The sequence below is a fragment of the Bufo gargarizans genome, chromosome 3, assembly GCF_014858855.1.
Source record: "Bufo gargarizans isolate SCDJY-AF-19 chromosome 3, ASM1485885v1, whole genome shotgun sequence".
NCBI lineage: Eukaryota > Metazoa > Chordata > Amphibia > Anura > Bufonidae > Bufo > Bufo gargarizans.
The window spans coordinates 211795668-211813721 of NC_058082.1; the positions used below are offsets into that span (position 1 = coordinate 211795668).

The following is an 18054-nucleotide window of genomic DNA, read 5'->3' on the forward strand; positions in this document are numbered from 1 at the left end:
CCCTTAGTACTCTAGGCATTGATAGCAAAATCTTTCTATCTGGGGTCCTTGTGGCACAGAGGAGTCTGTCAGCAGCTTTTTCCTCTCACTCGGTTCAGGAGAGATAGCTTACAGCCGAACATGTAGCTTTCAGATATTTGTAAAACATTTTGCATATTGAGCAATATCAGACAAATACAAAACTTCCAAAACACAAAGGTTACAACTTTTTTGCTCACATAATTTGCTAACATTTTAGCATTTGACAAATTTCAAATAACTCAACATATATAACAGCCAAACAGGAAGCAAGTGTGTTGTAACATTGTACTTACTATATGATACATAACATGTACACATTTTTTAGACTGTCATTGTGAATTGTATGTAATATACATATAATTTACATTACTATTCAGTATACAATGCACATCACATTCTGTACATAAAATACAGTGATTTTATGCATTTGGCGGAGTTTTTGCCACCTAAAATGACATGTTTTCAGCCGCTGATTATGCTACTGATATGCCATGGATTTTCTGCTCTGTATTTTGCCAAAGTCTTTACATGGGCTGACAATCCTGACAATTATAAGGGTGCTGCCATACTTGGATGTGTCATAAAATGCAAATATGCACATATACATTTACCACTGTACATATATCACACACTATCATTATATATTTGCATGCACATATGCACTAGTGTTGATCGCAAATAATCTAATCGCAAATTTTTATCGCAAATATCGGCACTTTGAGAATTCGCAAAGATGCTATATATTCGTAATCGCCAATATTCTAGATTTTCTTTAATCAGTAACCTCCCTTCTTGCTTGTTGGCCAATGAGAAGGCTGCAATATATTTGTCAGAGCTTAGCAGACAAATAGAGCTTAGTCAGAGTCTCTGCTTTCATCTGGATCCTACTCCTTATCCAATTGCATAAGATAGTTAGTCAGCTCATATATATACAAACCGGATTCGAAAAAAGTTGGGACACTAAACAAATTGTGAATAAAAACTGAATGCAATGATGTGGAGATGGCAAATGTCAATATTTTATTTGTAATAGAACGTAGATGACAGATCAAACGTTTAATCCGAGTAAATGTATCATTTTAAAGGAAAAATATGTTGATTCAAATTTTCACGGTGTCAACAAATCCCCAAAAAGTTGGGACAAGTAGCACTAAGAGGCTGGAAAAAGTAAATTTGAGCATAACGAAGAGCTGGAAGACCAATTAACACTAATTAGGTCAATTGGCAACATGATTGGGTATAAAAAGAGCTTCTCAGAGTGGCAGTGTCTCTCAGAAGCCAAGATGGGTAGAAGATCACCAATTCCCACAATGTTGCGCAGAAAGATAGTGGAGCAATATCAGAAAGGTGTTACCCAGCGAAAAATTGCAAAGACTTTGCATCTATCATCATCAACTGTGCATAACCTCATCCGAAGATTCCAAGAATCTGGAACAATCTCTGTGCGTAAGGGTCAAGGCCGTAAAACCATACTGGATGCCCGTGATCTCTGGGCCCTTAAACGACACTGCACCACAAACAGGAATGCTACTGTAAAGGAAATCACAGAATGGGCTCAGGAATACTTCCAGAAACCATTGTCAGTGAACACAATCCACCGTGCCATCCGCCGTTGCCAGCTGAAACTCTACAGTGCAAAGAAGAAGCCATTTCTAAGCAAGATCCACAAGCTCAGGCGTTTTCACTGGGCCAGGGATCATTTAAAATGGAGTGTGGCAAAATGGAAGACTGTTCTGTGGTCAGACGAGTCACGATTCGAAGTTCTTTTTGGAAATCTGGGACGCCATGTCATCCGGACCAAAGAGGACAAGGACAACCCAAGTTGTTATCAACGCTCAGTTCAGAAGCCTGCATCTCTGATGGTATGGGGTTGCATGAGTGCGTGTGGCATGGGCAGCTTGCATGTCTGGAAAGGCACCATCAATGCAGAAAAATATATTCAGGTTCTAGAACAACATATGCTCCCATCCAGACGTCATCTCTTTCAGGGAAGACCCTGCATTTTTCAACAAGATAATGCCAGACCACATTCTGCATCAATCACAACATCATGTCTGCGTAGGAGAAGGATCTGGGTACTGAAATGGCCAGTCTGCAGTCCAGATCTTTCACCTATAGAGAACATTTGGCGCATCATAAAGAGGAAGGTGCAACAAAGAAGGCCTAAGACGATTGAACAGTTAGAGGCCTGTATTAGACAAGAATGGGAGAGCATTCCTATTTCTAAACTTGAGAAACTGGTCTCCTCGGTCCCCAGACGTCTGAGTGTTGTAAGAAGAAGGGGAGATGCCACACAGTGGTGAAAATGGCCATGTCCCAACTCTTTTGGGGATTTGTTGACACCATGAAATTCTGATTCAAAATATTTTTCCCTTAAAATGGTAAATTTTCTCAGTTTAAACTTTTGTTCCGTGATTTATGTTCTATTCTGAATAAAATATTAGAAGTTGGCATCTCCACATCATTGCATTCAGTTTTTATTCACGATTTGTATAGTGTCCCAACTTTTTTGGAATCCGGTTTGTGTGTATATATATATTTACAAATAGTTAGTGGGATATAGTCAGTGTAGGTTAGATAGTGATATAGTGTAGCTGATAGCTTCCAGTGCAGGGTGTTAGGTAGTGTGATAGGAATTACTGTTTCTCTGCTGTACATACATACATGCTACAGACATAGTGCTGTGATGTCACTACAATACTTAGTGCACCAATCAGTAATATCTACTCAGACCTGATAAAAATAAGTTGCATGTATTGCGCCAAAAATATACGCATTAGTGCCGATTTGTCCAATCTCGAAAATAATAACGAGATCACAAATTCTAGAATTCGCAAATTTATTGCAAATATGCGAAAAATTCGCAAAATATCGCTAAAACGAATATTGCCTATGCCGTTCATCACTAATATGCACATTCACTACAAGCAGAAAAAAAAACACTGAAAGCAAGCATACTTGCATATTTCTGCACAGATATACAGTATACACACTCACTAGCACACATAAAAGTAATAATCTCATAGCTAAAAGAGGAGTGCCAGGATGCCTGGTTCAATGGGGGGGGGGGGGGGGGCTTCTGTGAAAAGATACAGTTGCAAGAAAAAATTAGTGAACCCTGTGAGATTACCTGGATTTCTGTATTGATTACTAATACAATGTGGCTCATAATTAAAGACAACACAACCCACAAACCATTATTGTCTTTTATTGAGCACATTGTATAAAAATCTACAGTGCAGGGAGGAAAAGTAATTGAGCCTCTGTGGTAATTACCTCTCCAAGGGCAAAACCTGTTTCAGTGAAGAAGATGAGGTTTGGATTGTGGGTTTCACTGGTGCTTTGCCCATTATATAAGACTTACAAAGCCTGGTTACTGACAAATCTGTGGGCTTTGAGAAACATTTCTTAGTGTGAACCATGTCTCAGTGCAAACAAATTTCAAAAGTTATTGTAATGCATGAAGCTGGAAAAGGCCACAAAAGGATTGCTAAAGATCTGGGTGTACATCACAAACAAACCTATACGAAAACAACGGAGTCTCAAATAGCTCTGAAATTATTAAGTGATCAATGTCTGCTTGCTACTATTGGGCAGCTAAGTAATGTATCTTTCTTGACTCCCCTCTGGGTTGACTGTAGTGTTACATTATCCCTCAGGCGGATACCACACTTTTACTTTGGTGTATTTCATCTCTATTTTTATCATGTTGTGTATATGTAATTAATAAAGATTATTGTTAGTTGTTTTTATATAGGTTTGTTCGTTTAGTATTGAGTTGGCTCTTTGTGGAGGGGATTAGATGCTCCTCGTTATATTATTTGGGCTTGCGTTCGCGTTTGTGCTATGTAACCTGCATTTATTAATTACTGGGTGTACATTAGTCAATGGTTAGACAAATCATATACAAAAATTCAGGACTGTTGCTCTTCCCCCTAGGGGTGTACATCCTGCTAATATCACTTCAAGAGCACACCTGAAAGAATAATGGGTCACAGAAAAAAGTCTACAGAATACTCTAGAAACTGCAAAAAAAAAAAAGCTATTTTGCTATTAGGCCTCATGCACACGACTGTATCTGTTTTACGGTCTGCAAATCACAGATACTCAAAACATGGATACCGGCTGTGCATGTTCTGTATTTTCCGGTTTCCGAACATCCTGCTCTGTGTTAAAAATGCCTGTTTTTGTCCATCTGCAGACAAGAATAGAACCTGTTCTTTTTTTTTTTTGCTGGACGGCGGAACCGTCCAGCAAGTATGCTTGCTTTGAAAGATGACATCAGCGGAAAGAATTTCAGGCATACTGAATTTGACATGCGTAATCATGTTGTTCTGTAGTAGGTGTATTGCCACCTTAAAGGCAGATTTACACCACACAATTTTGCCCAGTTATCAGGAAAGAACGTTACTACAAACGTTAGTTCCCAATAATAAACCTGTGTAAATGTGCCGCCGATCACGTGACGAGCAAAACACCCATTAATCGGGTGAAATAATCGTTTATACAGCACATGAAATCATCGGTTCTGCCTGAAAACATTGATTCTATAAGGACGAGTAATGGCAGTAGGTGACTGCTGCATTTAAATTCCTCCACTGACGAGCAGGCGGTTATTGGGAAGGAACAGTTTTTTTTTCCTGATAATTGCTTGCTCAGTCAGCACATGTAAATGCACCTTAAGGGCTTATGCACATGGCTGTTGCCCGGCCGTGCCTGTATTGTGGCCTGCAAACAGTGGGTCTGCCACAATATATAGGCACAGGCCATTTGCACCCTGCATCACGGATGCGGACCCATTCACCTAAATGGGTCCACGATCTGGAAGGTCCTGTGTGGAATGGGGACACTGAACCCCACGGAAATACTACAGGGTGCTTCTCTGGGGTTTCTGTCTGTGCCTGTGCACTGCAAAAAAAGTAGTGCATGCACTTGAATGGGTCCGGACCCATCTGCGGAATCTGCATGGATGTTGCCCATGTAAATTGTGGTTCCCAATGCATGGAATGGCTGATCAACGGCCGTGTGCATGAGCCCTTACGTGTGTAGCCAAAAACCCTTTCTAGAAAATATGTAATCTAAACCTCACAAGGTATACCTTATTGTATGAATAATGTGTTCAATAAAGGACTTGATTGATTTCAAACTTCTCTGTCCACTTTAGCATCTGTCTGTGTATATTACATGAACATTGCTGTTAGTACTAACCCTTGGTGATTAGTAATACATACTGTACAACACGTAACAATATTATCTGTACATAGTATTGACATGCCTCCAACTCTCTCAGAGCAAATGTTACATAACCTTCACGTCTTTGGCTCATAGAAAAGAAAATTGACAACATTTATGTAAATCAGTGAAAGTAATTCACAAAACCAGATTGTCTTTATTTTGCTTTGAGATGCCTTGGTTTGTGTCTGTTTGCTTCTCACTGCTTTCTGGCATCAGTGATTGTTTAGGGGCTACTGTGCTGTTGAGTCTTTGGTTGAGCTGAATAACAGTGAGGTTTGATTGGGATTTCCCATTAATCGGTAATGATGGACGACAGTGGAAAAGCAACAAGAAGCATTTATAAAACTAGAAGAGAAACAACAAAATAATGTTAAGGAGGTTTTCCCAATAAAAAGTATTATACAATGAATACAGCCTTTTAACGATCTATCATTGCAATATTTGGGGCCTTTTTTGACATTGGAGCATCGTCTGAGTGTGGCATTTTATCAGACGTTTTCCCTCTATGAAAAAAAAAAGTCTGAAAAATGTGACAAAAAATTCCACAGTCAAAAAAAGGCTTGTGAAAAACCTATAGCTTTCTTTGGGTTTTTACAAGCCAGAAAAATGCCTAAAAAATTCTAGGAACTCGCCATGCCCCTCACGGAATACCTTGGGGTGTCTTCTTTCCAAAATGGGGTCACTTGTGGGGTAGTTATACTGCCCTGGCAATTTAGGGGCCCAAATGTGTGAGAAGAACTTTGCAATCAAAATGTGTAAAAAATGCCCTGCAAAATCCGAAAGGTGCACTTTGGAATATGTGCCCCTTTGCCCACCTTGGCAGCAAAAAAGTGTGACACATCTGGTATCGCCGTACTCAGGAGAAGTTGGGCAATGTGTTTTGGGGTGTCATTTTACATATACCCATGCTGGGTGAGAAAAATATCTTGGTCAAATGCCAACTTTGTATAAAAAAATGGGAAAAGTTGTCTTTTGCCAAGATATTTCTCTCACCCAGCATGGGTATATGTAAAATGACAGCCCAAAACACATTCCCCAACTTCTCCTGAGTACGGCGATACCAGATGTGTGACACTTTTTTGATGCCAAGGTGGGCAAAGGGGCACATATTCCAAAGTGCACCTTTCGGATTTCACCGGTCATTTTTTACAGATTTTGATTGCAAAGTACTTCTCACACATATGGGCCCCTAAATTTCCAGGGCAGTATAACTACGCCACAAGTGACCCCATTTTGGAAAGAAGACACCCCAAGGTATTCCGTGAGGGGCATGGCGAGTTCCTAGAATTTTTTATTTTTTGTCGCAAGTTAGTGGAATATGAGACTTTGTAAGGAAAAAAGAGAAAAAAAAAAAAATCATCATTTTCCGCTAACTTGTGACAAAAAATAAAAAATTCTAGGAACTCGCCATGCCCCTCACGGAATACCTTGGGTGTCTTCTTTCCAAAATGGGGTCACTTGTGGCGTAGTTATACTGCCCTGGCAATTTAGGGGCCCAAATGTGTGAGAAGTACCTTGCAATCAAAATGTGTAAAAAATGGCCTGCAAAATCTGAAAGGTGCACTTTGGAATATGTGCCCCTTTGCCCACCTTGGCTGCAAAAAAGTGTGACACATCTGGTATCGCCGTACTCAGGAGAAGTTGGGGAATGTGTTTTGGGGGGTCATTTTACATATACCCATGCTGGATGAGAGAAATATCTTGGCAAAAGACAACTTTTCCAATTTTTTTATACAAAGTTGGCATTTGACCAAGATATTTTTCTCACCCAGCATGGGTATATGTAAAATGACACCCCAAAACACATTCCCCAACTTCTCCTGAGTACGGCGATACCAGATGTGTCACACTTTTTTGCTGCCAAGGTGGGCAAAGGGGCGCATATTCCAAAGTGCACCTTTTGGATTTCACCGGTCATTTTTTACACATTTTGATTGCAAAGTTCTTCTCACACATTTGGGCCCCTAAATTGCCAGGGCAGTATAACTACCCCACAAGTGACCCCATTTTGGAAAGAAGACACCCCAAGGTATTCTGTGAGGGGCATGGTGAGTTCCTAGAATTTTTTATTTTTTGTCGCAAGTTAGTGGAATATGAGACTTTGTAAGAAAAAAAAAAGAAAAAAAAATCATCATTTTCCGCTAACTTGTGACAAAAAATAAAAAGTTCTATGAACTCACTATGCCAATCAGCGAATACCTTAGGGTGTCTACTTTCCGAAATGGGGTCATTTGTGGGGTTTTTCTACTGTTTGGGCATTGTAGAACCTCAGGAAACATGACAGGTGCTCAGAAAGTCAGAGCTGTTTCAAAAAGCGGAAATTCACATTTTTGTACCATAGTTTGTAAATGCTATAACTTTTACCCAAACCATTTTTTTTTTGCCCAAACATTTTTTTTTTATCAAAGACATGTAGAACAATAAATTTGGCGAAAAATTTATATATGGATGTCGTTTTTTTTGCAAAATTTTACAGCTGAAAGTGAAAAATGTCATTTTTTTGCAAAAAAATCGTTACATTTTGATTAATAACAAAAAAAGTAAAAATGCCAGCAGCAATGAAATACCACCAAATGAAAGCTCTATTAGTGAGAAGAAAAGGAGGTAAAATTCATTTGGGTGGTAAGTTGCATGACCGAGCGATAAACGGTGAAAGTAGTGTAGTGCCGAAGTGTAAAAAGTGCTCTGGTCATGAAGGGGGTTTCACCTAGCGGGGCTGAAGTGGTTAAAATAATGACATTGGCTGTATATCTCTGTAATGTACCTGTTGTTCATTTTTACCATGTAGATATTAAAAATAAACAAACAAACTAATATTGTGACCTGGAAATTATCAACAAGCAAGCCAGCAGTTTATGAACCTTAAAGGGGTTCTCTGGGAATTATGAAAATACTTAAATATTACTTTGTTATAAATATATTTCCAAATACCTTTTCATTAGTTATAATGGATCGTTTTGTCTACGGAATATTCATTAGGAGATATAAAATGGCCACCATCCTATTAGTGCACACAAAGCCTGTTCTAATCACACAGAAGGACAAGTTACTTCACAACAGCTAAAGAGCTGCCTCATCCTCCTCTCTGCTCTGCATCCTGAATACAGCTGATAAGATCTTCAGCTGAATCTCTGCAAGAATAGAGTTCATGAGGAGACATGAAGTACAGAAGGGATGGAAAGGACAGACTGTGGTAATGGAGACTGCATACAAGTGCTGCTGCTCATTAGTCACACCCCATCCCTCCGCTGTACTTCATGTCTCCTCATGAACTCAGAGATTCAGCTGAAGATCTTATTAAACTGTATTCAGGACCATAATACCTGGCAAGCAGAGCAGAGAGGAGGATGAGCCAGCTCTTTGACTCCATGTTGTGAAGTAACTTCTCCTGCTGTATAATTAGGACAGGTTCTGTGTGTACTAATAATAGGGCAGTAGCCATTTTATTTCTCCTAATGATTGCTCCCCAGACAAAACGAGCCATTATACCTAATAAAAGGTGTTTGGGAATATATTTATAATAAAGTAATATTTAAGTATTTTCATTGTCTTAATTCCCGGAGAACCCTCAGCTTATGTAAATAGACTGAATTAACGTCTTCATTCATGAGTAAGGGTTGTTTATGATTGTAAAAAAGAAATCCTAGTAATGCTCCCAAATGCTGTTACAATAGATTACATACTCACTTCTTTCTTAAGTGCCGTTCCCTGTGTTGGTAGTCCAGTCCTTCTCCCATTATTTGTTTACAGATTGTAGCAGTGACATGTAGGTACATGGCACCTGACCACTACAGCCAATCGCTGTCCTCCGTGCTGATTCGCTGAGGACAGTGAATATCTGGAGCGGTCACCTGTTGTTTACCTGTGCACATCACCAAGACGAGAAAGCATACAGCATGGGAATGCACCGCTTTAGCCAGTCACTGTCATGTTGGGCTGAAGACAGTGATTGGCTGCAGTGGTCACATGTCATATCTACATGTAACCACTGCAACTTGTAAACAAACAGCAGGAGAGGGTCAGGACCAACAGCACAGAGAACTGTGCAGGAGAAAGAAGCAAGTATGTAATCTTTATTACCAGCATTTGGGTGTATTACTAGAACTTTTTATTATCTCGGACAACCCTTTTCTGCCAAAAGGGGAATTAATATGTTAATGAGAATAAGCATAAAGTAAAGACACAACTCATAGGCTGGATTTATATGTTGCTTTTTAAAATGCATCAGAAGTGCATGCCCTTTTACCTTGATTCCATATTAATTGTGTGTCACTTGTAAAAACACATTGATTTAACACATTTGTCCTGTAATAAAAATGTTTGGAATAAATTCATGCATTTTTAATGCCTTTTTGCTATGCGTTTTTAAAAACGACATTTAAACTTGGTCTTTGGGTTGCTTTTTAAAAATGCTTAAAAAATTCATGTTTTTTCACTGCGATCGTGCCTTTTTTTACAGGTAAAACATGCAGTATTAAATCAATGTGGTAATTGCATATGCAGTTTTTAAAGGTGAAACACGCTGCTTTAACATGTTTCACCTTTAGAGAATGCAAACATGGTAAAAAGGAATGCGTTTTTTTCATGCTTTTTTGTGATGCCTTTTTAAAAAAAAGCTATATAAAGCAATGTGTAAACCCACTCAAAAGTAGCAAATCTGACTAAGTTTACATTGTACATCATAAAAGTAACACAGACTGATTAGAAATGGGGGAATAAAAAAAGATGGCAGAACATGGCGGCATTGTGACTTTTTGGACTCGCCAAAATTGCATCATATTGCATTTTTACACCACTTATTCCAGTTTTGAAACGTGGTAAAGCGGTTGTGCTTCACCTGTGAAGCTGATTTACGCCAGATTTATGAACTGCAACTGTCAGGAAAATCTTGCAATCTTATCCCTGTAAAAGGGTAACATCTCAACAATTTATCAGACAATGTGCAACCCCACTTACCCATACTTACCTACTTATTTTCCCATCCTTCTTTAACACCCCTTTTGTAAAAGTGTCTCAACTTGAGTTCCTATACTAAAGATGCTGTAGTCCTGCGCATGCAACTAATCTTTCTTTCTTCTTTCTTTATCAGATCAGTTCCTAACTCAATGCATATCTTCACATCTCAGTATTATTATTTAGCCTTCAACGAGCACACAAGTGTGCTACACTGTGGAATGCTAGAAGTCTTAGGGCGCCTCCTTCACAGGGTTTGCCAAAAATAGCGGAGAGAAAAGTCCTGCGTTCAAGACTTTTTTGTCAGCTAATTGTTCTTCCGAACACATGCCATTATATTCAATGTGATCTGTTAGGCCCAGTTCCTGTCAGTTAGGTGCTGAATCAGGCACTTCCTTTATTTTCGGACTTTGGCTCCTATAACGGAGCAGAAGAATAGAAATAATAGCTTTACTGTGAGAGTGCCCTTAGCTGCATCCATGCTCTCAATGAGGGAGAACATATCTTTACTTATAATTCTAGGGCCTCACATCCAATTCTCCTGTATTGAGCGAACACCAGAAATCCTACGTATTTTGATGCAAGGGCACCTTGACATCGGGTAGTTTGCATGAGTTAGACAACAAGTATTTTTGTATTTGATTATGACTTTGTAAACCTTTTATAAATCATCTTTTTATATATATATATATATATATTTTTTTTTTTTTTCCAGTGAGACACACTCTGTTGTTCACTGTTTTTATCATTCTGTTTTATAGTTTTGGATGCAAAAAAAAAAATCCATAATAAAAACAATAAGAAATATATGCAACATTTGATAAATTTGGTACAAATTACCGCAATGCAGACTTCTACAAAACTGACGTAAAAATTCCCCTCTTGATAAATCTCCCTTAAATAGCCTGGCTTGTATATGAAACCAATGTTGGTCACAGGTGGAGTGTCACTTTAAGTTTTATCTTGTAGGGCTGGGGCCATCAGATACGTCTCTATTCACTAATCTGTGTCCTCTGTAGTGACTAAGGCCCCAATGTATAGTAAGTGTTTAGTAATGAACGATTTGTTCCCAATAATTCCCTGATACTTGAGCAGATTCAATAGTTGTATTATCCTTATAGTTGAAGAATGACTTTATATTACAGAAGATATACTGTAGTATTACAATATTACTACTTTTATTTTCTAAAGATAACTCCCTGTTTTTACCAGTTAATATCCACACTTTATTGCCTCTATGTTTCTAGCCCCATTCCTGAATACTATATGCTAATAGAATGCCTTTCATTACATGGAGAGATCACAGTGGTCTTTATTACTCTCAGGTTGCTTATTGTGTAAAAAGACTACACACTAAGGCTGGTTTCACACGGGCGTTGCGGAAAAATGTGCGGGTGCGTTGCGGAAACACCCGCGATTTTTCCGCGCGAGTGCAAAACATTGTCATGCGTTTTGCACTCGCGTGAGAAAAATCGCGCATGTTTGGTACCCAAACCCGAACTTCTTCACAGCAGTTCGGGCTTGGGATTGATGTTCTGAAGATTCTATTATTTTCCCTTATAACATGGTTATAAGGGAAAATAATAGCATTCTGAATACAGAATGCTTAGTATAATAGTGCTGGAAGGGTTAAAAAAAAATAAAAACGTTAACTCACCTTATCCCCAAGATCGTGTAGTTCCCGGTCGGTCTCTTCTCTAGCTGTGGGCTTGGGCTGAATGACCTTTGGTGATGTCAGATCACATGCTCCAATCACATGGTCCATCACCATGGTGATGGAGCATGTGATCTGACATCACCAAAGGTCCTTTAGCCACAGCTAAAGAAGAGACCGACCGGGAACTAGGCGATCATGGGGATAAGGTGAGTTAACTTTTTTATTTTTTTTAACCCTCCCAGCACCATTATACTAAGCATTCTGTAGTCGGAATGCTATTATTTTCCCTTATAACCATGTTATAAGGGAAAATAATACAGTGAATAGACTGTCACCTAGAACCCATGCGTGAAAATCGCACCGCATCCGCACTTGCTTGCGGATGCTTGCGATTTTCACGCAACCCCATTCATTTCTATGGGGCCTGCGTTACGTGAAAAACGCAGAATATAGAACATGCTGCGATTTTCACGCAACGCATAAGTGATGCGTGAAAATCACCGCTCATGTGAACAGCCCCATAGAAATGAATGGGTCAGGATTCAGTGCGGGTGTAGTGCGTTCAACTCACGCATCGCACCCGCACGGAAATCTCGCCCGTGTGAAAGGGGCCTTATAGCTTTTTATTGCATTTAAATAATTGATGAAGTAGACTTGTAGAACATGTGTAGAATGGACGCATCAAATTATCAAGGTTGGTAATGCTTTACATAATTAGGAATGTGTTGAAGTAGGATAATGTCTAATGCTGGGTGCACATCTTGATCCAGCATTTATGATTTTCTGCCCTGTCTTGGGAACAGGAAAGCAAAAATGATGGTATGACAGACTCCAATGGTGTCTAACTAACTCCCCTGATTATAGTGGCTACCATTAGGTTTCTGTTTTGGCATCTATTTTTTGCCGGAAATTTGACAGAATCTGCATAGAGGCTCCCAGTGGAACCTCCGGTGCATATGTGTATCTACCCAGCCAAAAGTATAGATTCTGTTTTAAAGGTTGTGTGCAGTTTTGCAGTCCAGTTCTGCCTCTGTGCACGGAACGTCACTGTGGGTTGTGCTGGTTGGAGCAACAAGCCCACACTGCCCGATCTGCTGGCTTAGCTGTCTGCCCTGTGTCTCCCCTCCCCTGCATGTAAACAAAGGGCCAGAACAGAACTAGGAGAATGAGGAAATATACTTTTTTTCGCCTAAAACTTGCTGATCTTATGTATATATTGTTGACCATCAGATTTACAGTGCCTTCTTTTTTTTCATTTTTATATATATATTTTTTTTTACATAACTCGGACAACCCCCTTAAAGTTTAAAAATGCTATACTGTCAAAATCTTGTGTTTGCACATTCCCACATGATGCAAATCTATACTTCAATATGTCCTGTCAATTAGATGTGTTGTGATCAGTGGGAGTCTGACCACTAGGGCCCTCATGATCCCAAGAATAACTAGTCCCCATACCCATTATCAGTAGACATATAGCTGTGTGTGGTTATTTTACCATTGAGGTAAATAAGAGAAGATTTAGCCTACCAATCATCTGGTCGGTACACCAAACGTATATCACTTTTACAACTTGTGTAATAAAATATTTAATACATATATTGAGATATGAAACAGGCTGACCATAAAATGCTCTTTTTCCATGCCACAGAAGCTTCAGTCTGGTTACAGCAAGTCATTGGATTATTAAAAAGTGTTATCTCGATCTTTTTCTTGTATCCAGACTGAGAAATTGACTTTTTGATTTATGTCTTTATTACATTTCAGTTAATATGTGTAATTTATTTTTGTGCTTATATTTCTTAGGTATCCTCATCATGATGTCCCTGTGTGGGAAAGTTCATGTCTATGAATACATCCCTTCATACCGACAGACCGATCTGTGTCATTACCATGAGCAATATTATGATGCGGCATGTACACTGGGTGCATACCATCCCCTCCTCTATGAGAAAATGCTCATACAAAGGATGAACCAAGGGACGGAAGACAATCTTCTCAGAAAAGGAAAAGTCACTCTGCCTGGCTTCAGTACACTGCATTGCCCCATAAATGATCACATTACATAAGAATGCATTGTTTGCCTTTGGAAGACGATGTGCAATAATTTGCTACTGTTGTTAGATCAACAATACTTGAAAACAATATTGCTTGGACCATTGAAAGGAATTGGTCTTTAAACGTAACCTGGTTCTTTGGTGGGCATAGAAATATCTGTCTAAGCCAAGAAGTATTTATTACTGCTTTGCCTGAGCAAGATGAGCTTAGCTTTGGGTGGTGAAAGTTGCAATTGCGTGTTAGTTGGAAGGGTTGGGGGGGGGGATCAATATCCTAATGTGGATTTAGAGGAGCTGCTCCTATTAATCCATAATGTGCCATATTGTTACCATGTAATTAAGGAGCTATCAGCTTTCATGTGTACTTATTAATACATCTTCAGATTTTCCTTGATCTTCTAGAGCTGAGAACTACTTATCGATTAAAAAGTCCATGTGGCCATTTGAAGCTGTAGATATATTTTATGACTTTTTAACTAGAGTCACCCACCGGATTGAAATATGCATTTTACAAACCATGTACAATTGCAAATATAAAATGTGTTATACTGTCACAGGGAGAAATATTACATAATATAGTTAGGAAGTATTTGTCTGTAAGATATCTATAGATTAGGACATATGGGATGCAGGAAATACTATATGCTTGTTTATAGGTAGATGTGAGCCAGTAGGTGGGTGTAAGAGTCTTAATACTGTTTAGTTTGGTTCTGGTAATCAGAAAATACCACTAAAATATTTAATCATAGTGTTAATTTAAAGAGATAGCTTCATGACATGCTAATGAGATGTGTCCATAAGCAAAAGAAGGCTTTTCAGTCAACGCTCGCTTCTGATACTTTATTTTGCACATGAGCTAACTAGAAATGTGATTTTTATTTTCTGTGCTTTGCAAGCTGTTAAACATTGTATCCATGTGTATGTCTTGTTCTGCTGCTAAATCTAACGCTCCCCATCCTGAACTAACACTGTTGTATCGATGTTAGGTTGCAGTGAGCTTCGTCCAAGGGCCTAGTAAATAGCGGGACAGCTGCTTTGAAAATATCGCATGATATAGTTGTGATAGAAAGGAAAAATATAGTCCATGTAATGGGAGGCTCCAGTATTTCTGATTTTACTGTATTTATGTTCAAATGAAGTAGGAGTTCTAATGGGTAAGGAGTTGTGTTAAAAAAGATAATCGAGGGAACTGTTAAGAAGTAGTTTAATATAAGTTACTACTTGATCCAAGTGACCACATAGCCACAGCTTTGCATGGAGGTATTAATATGTGGCACTCATTTAGTGCTAAGACATTGTACAGTAGAATAGAACTCAAAGTATTACATCTGCCTCACCTGCCAAATGCTGGCAGTAGTACACTGTGCACCCACAAAACCTAAACTGTTGATCTCTTGTTCATTGCCAAGCATCAGGTTGCACTTTATCTGGGATTTACCAAGCACTGATATAGGCTATGAGAATGGCTCTGGGGGTGATTTCCTTGCACTTATACTTGATAAACCTAAGCACTGGTTGTACAATTGAGCAACTGAGTGATCATATGGAAAGTGTCCATCATGGTTATCCCGGAAAGGTCACTTGGTATAGTATTAAAGTGGTTGTCCGAGACGTAGAAAAATTTACACGAGTGTAGGCTTACTAAAAAAAATAAAAAATAACTCACCTGGTCAGAGCATCGCAGTTCCAGAGCTGCAGCTCCCGTCCCCACGAGGCTGGAAGTGCTATGAGCCGTCTACATGGACGTCACCACCGATAGCCAATCAGTGGTCTCAGTGTTGACATGTACCAAAGTGGCACGTGATTGTTGATTCTCAGTGGTCACGTGACATTCCTGCCACATCTACATGAACATCACTGTTCAGCAAATCTGTGGCATTAGTGGTGACATTTGCAGGAACAGAAGTGATATGCATGTAGATGGAATGTCACTTCTGGTGTGGAGGGGATTGAAAGGGATGTGAGCTGTGGCATGGAGCTGGAGTCTGGATTCTCTGACCAGGTGAGTCTTTTTTTTAAATAGTGTGCTCGATCCCTTTAAATATTCTCTCGGTCTTTGACAACCCTTTTAAAAACACCCCAGGTAGACTATACACGCTCCATTGAAGCGGGACCACAGAAAGGGACTTCTGGGGTCATTACCTTGTACAGTAATGTTGCTGGTGACCTTGCTCAATAGTAGGCCTAGCCCACGATAAAGGATCCTATACACTTGAGTGGCTAGTTGAGTATTGCTTTGCTCCACTGTACTCCTATTCATGTAATGTAATAGATTATCCACATCAATGAAATCTATTGTATTCTTTCCGCCTGAGTTGCAGGATCACTCATAAATTTTACCTGATCTTTTTGTATTCTTAGTGGTTTCAAGTGAGCCAGACTAATTTTTTACTAGTTTTGATGGTCTTTTGGTAAGATTTTTTTTTTTACTCTCTGGCGTAATGTCCATTCAGTAAAAATTTTAAATGTTTTCAAGGAGCATCATTTTTGAACAATATTTGTACACATTTGAACACTTTTTCTATTTTGGATTTGTACATTTTTATGTATGCACAATGTATAGAATATTTCTTGTAAATAAATACATTTTTTTTTTTACTTGTGTCAATTTATTGCTGAATGTCTGTCTATATTTACCTTAACCACTTCAGCCCCGCTAGGTGAAACCCCCTTCATGACCAGGCCACTTTTTACACTTCGGCACTACACTCCTTTCACCGTTTATCGCTCGGTCATGCAACTTACCACCCAAATGAATTTTACCTCCTTTTCTTCTCACTAATGGAGCTTTCATTTGGTGGTATTTTATTGCTGCTGACATTTTTACTTTTTTTGTTATTAATCAAAATATAACGATTTTTTTGCAAAAAAATGACATTTTTCACTTTCAGCTGTGAAATTTTGCAAAAAAAACGACATCCATATATAAATTTTTCGCTAAATTTATAGTTCTACATGTCTTTGATAAAAAAAAAATGTTTGGGCAAAAAAAAAAATGGTTTGGGTAAAAGTTATAGCATTTACAAACTATGGTACAAAAATGTGAATTTCCGCTTTTTGAAACGGCTCTGATTTTCTGAGCACCTGTCATGTTTCCTGAGGTTCTACAATGCCCAAACAGTATAACTACCCCACAAATGACCCCATTTCGGAAAGTAGACACCCTAAGGTATTCGCTGATGGGCATAGTGAGTTCATAGAACTTTTTATTTTTTGTCACAAGTTAGCGGAAAATGATGATGATTTTTATTTTTTTATTTTTTCTTACAAAGTCTCATATTCCACTAACTTGCGACAAAAAATAAAAAATTCTAGGAACTCGCCATGCCCCTCACAGAATACCTTGGGGTGTCTTCTTTCCAAAATGGGGTCACTTGTGGCGTAGTTATACTGCCCTGGCAATTTAGGGGCCCAAATGTGTGAGAAGAACTTTGCAATCAAAATGTGTAAGAAATGACCGGTGAAATCCGAAAGGTGCACTTTGGAATATGCGCCCCTTTGCCCACCTTGGCAGAAAAAAAGTGTCACACATGTGGTATCGCCGTACTCAGGAGAAGTTGGGGAATGTGTTTTGGGGTGTCATTTTACATATACCCATGCTGGGTGAGAGAAATATCTTGGCAAAAGACAACTTTTCCCATTTTTTTATACAAAGTTGGCATTTGACCAAGATATTTTTCTCACCCAGCATGGGTATATGTAAAATGACACCCCAAAACACATTCCCCAACTTCTCCTGAGTACGGCGATACCAGATGTGTCACACTTTTTTGCTGCCAAGGTGGGCAAAGGGGCACATATTCCAAAGTGCACCTTTCGGATTTTGCAGGGCATTTTTTACACATTTTGATTGCAAGGTACTTCTCACACATTTGGGCCCCTAAATTGCCAGGGCAGTATAACTACGCCACAAGTGACCCCATTTTGGAAAGAAGACACCCCAAGGTATTCCGTGAAGGGCACGGCGAGTTCCTAGAATTTTTTATTTTTTGTCACAAGTTAGCGGAAAATGATGATTTTTTTTTTTTCTCTTTTTTCCTTACAAAGTCTCATATTCCACTAACTTGCGACAAAAAATAAAAAATTCTAGGAACTCGCCATGCCCCTCACGGAATACCTTGGGGTGTCTTC

At 39.0% G+C, this 18054-nt stretch overlaps 1 protein-coding gene across 3 annotated transcripts in view; it reads left to right on the plus strand.

Moving 5' to 3' along the window:
- Positions 1 to 16468, plus strand: part of ST6GAL2 (ST6 beta-galactoside alpha-2,6-sialyltransferase 2) — a 175524-nt gene extending 159056 nt beyond the window's left edge. For all 3 annotated transcript variants that reach the window (XM_044286397.1, XM_044286395.1, XM_044286398.1), the window contains one exon: positions 13673 to 16468. In XM_044286397.1, the coding sequence (XP_044142332.1) occupies positions 13673 to 13935 (263 nt within the window). In that variant the 3' untranslated portion in view covers positions 13936 to 16468. The remainder of the gene's footprint in view (positions 1 to 13672) is intronic.
- The last annotated feature ends 1586 nt before the right edge of the window (positions 16469 to 18054 follow it).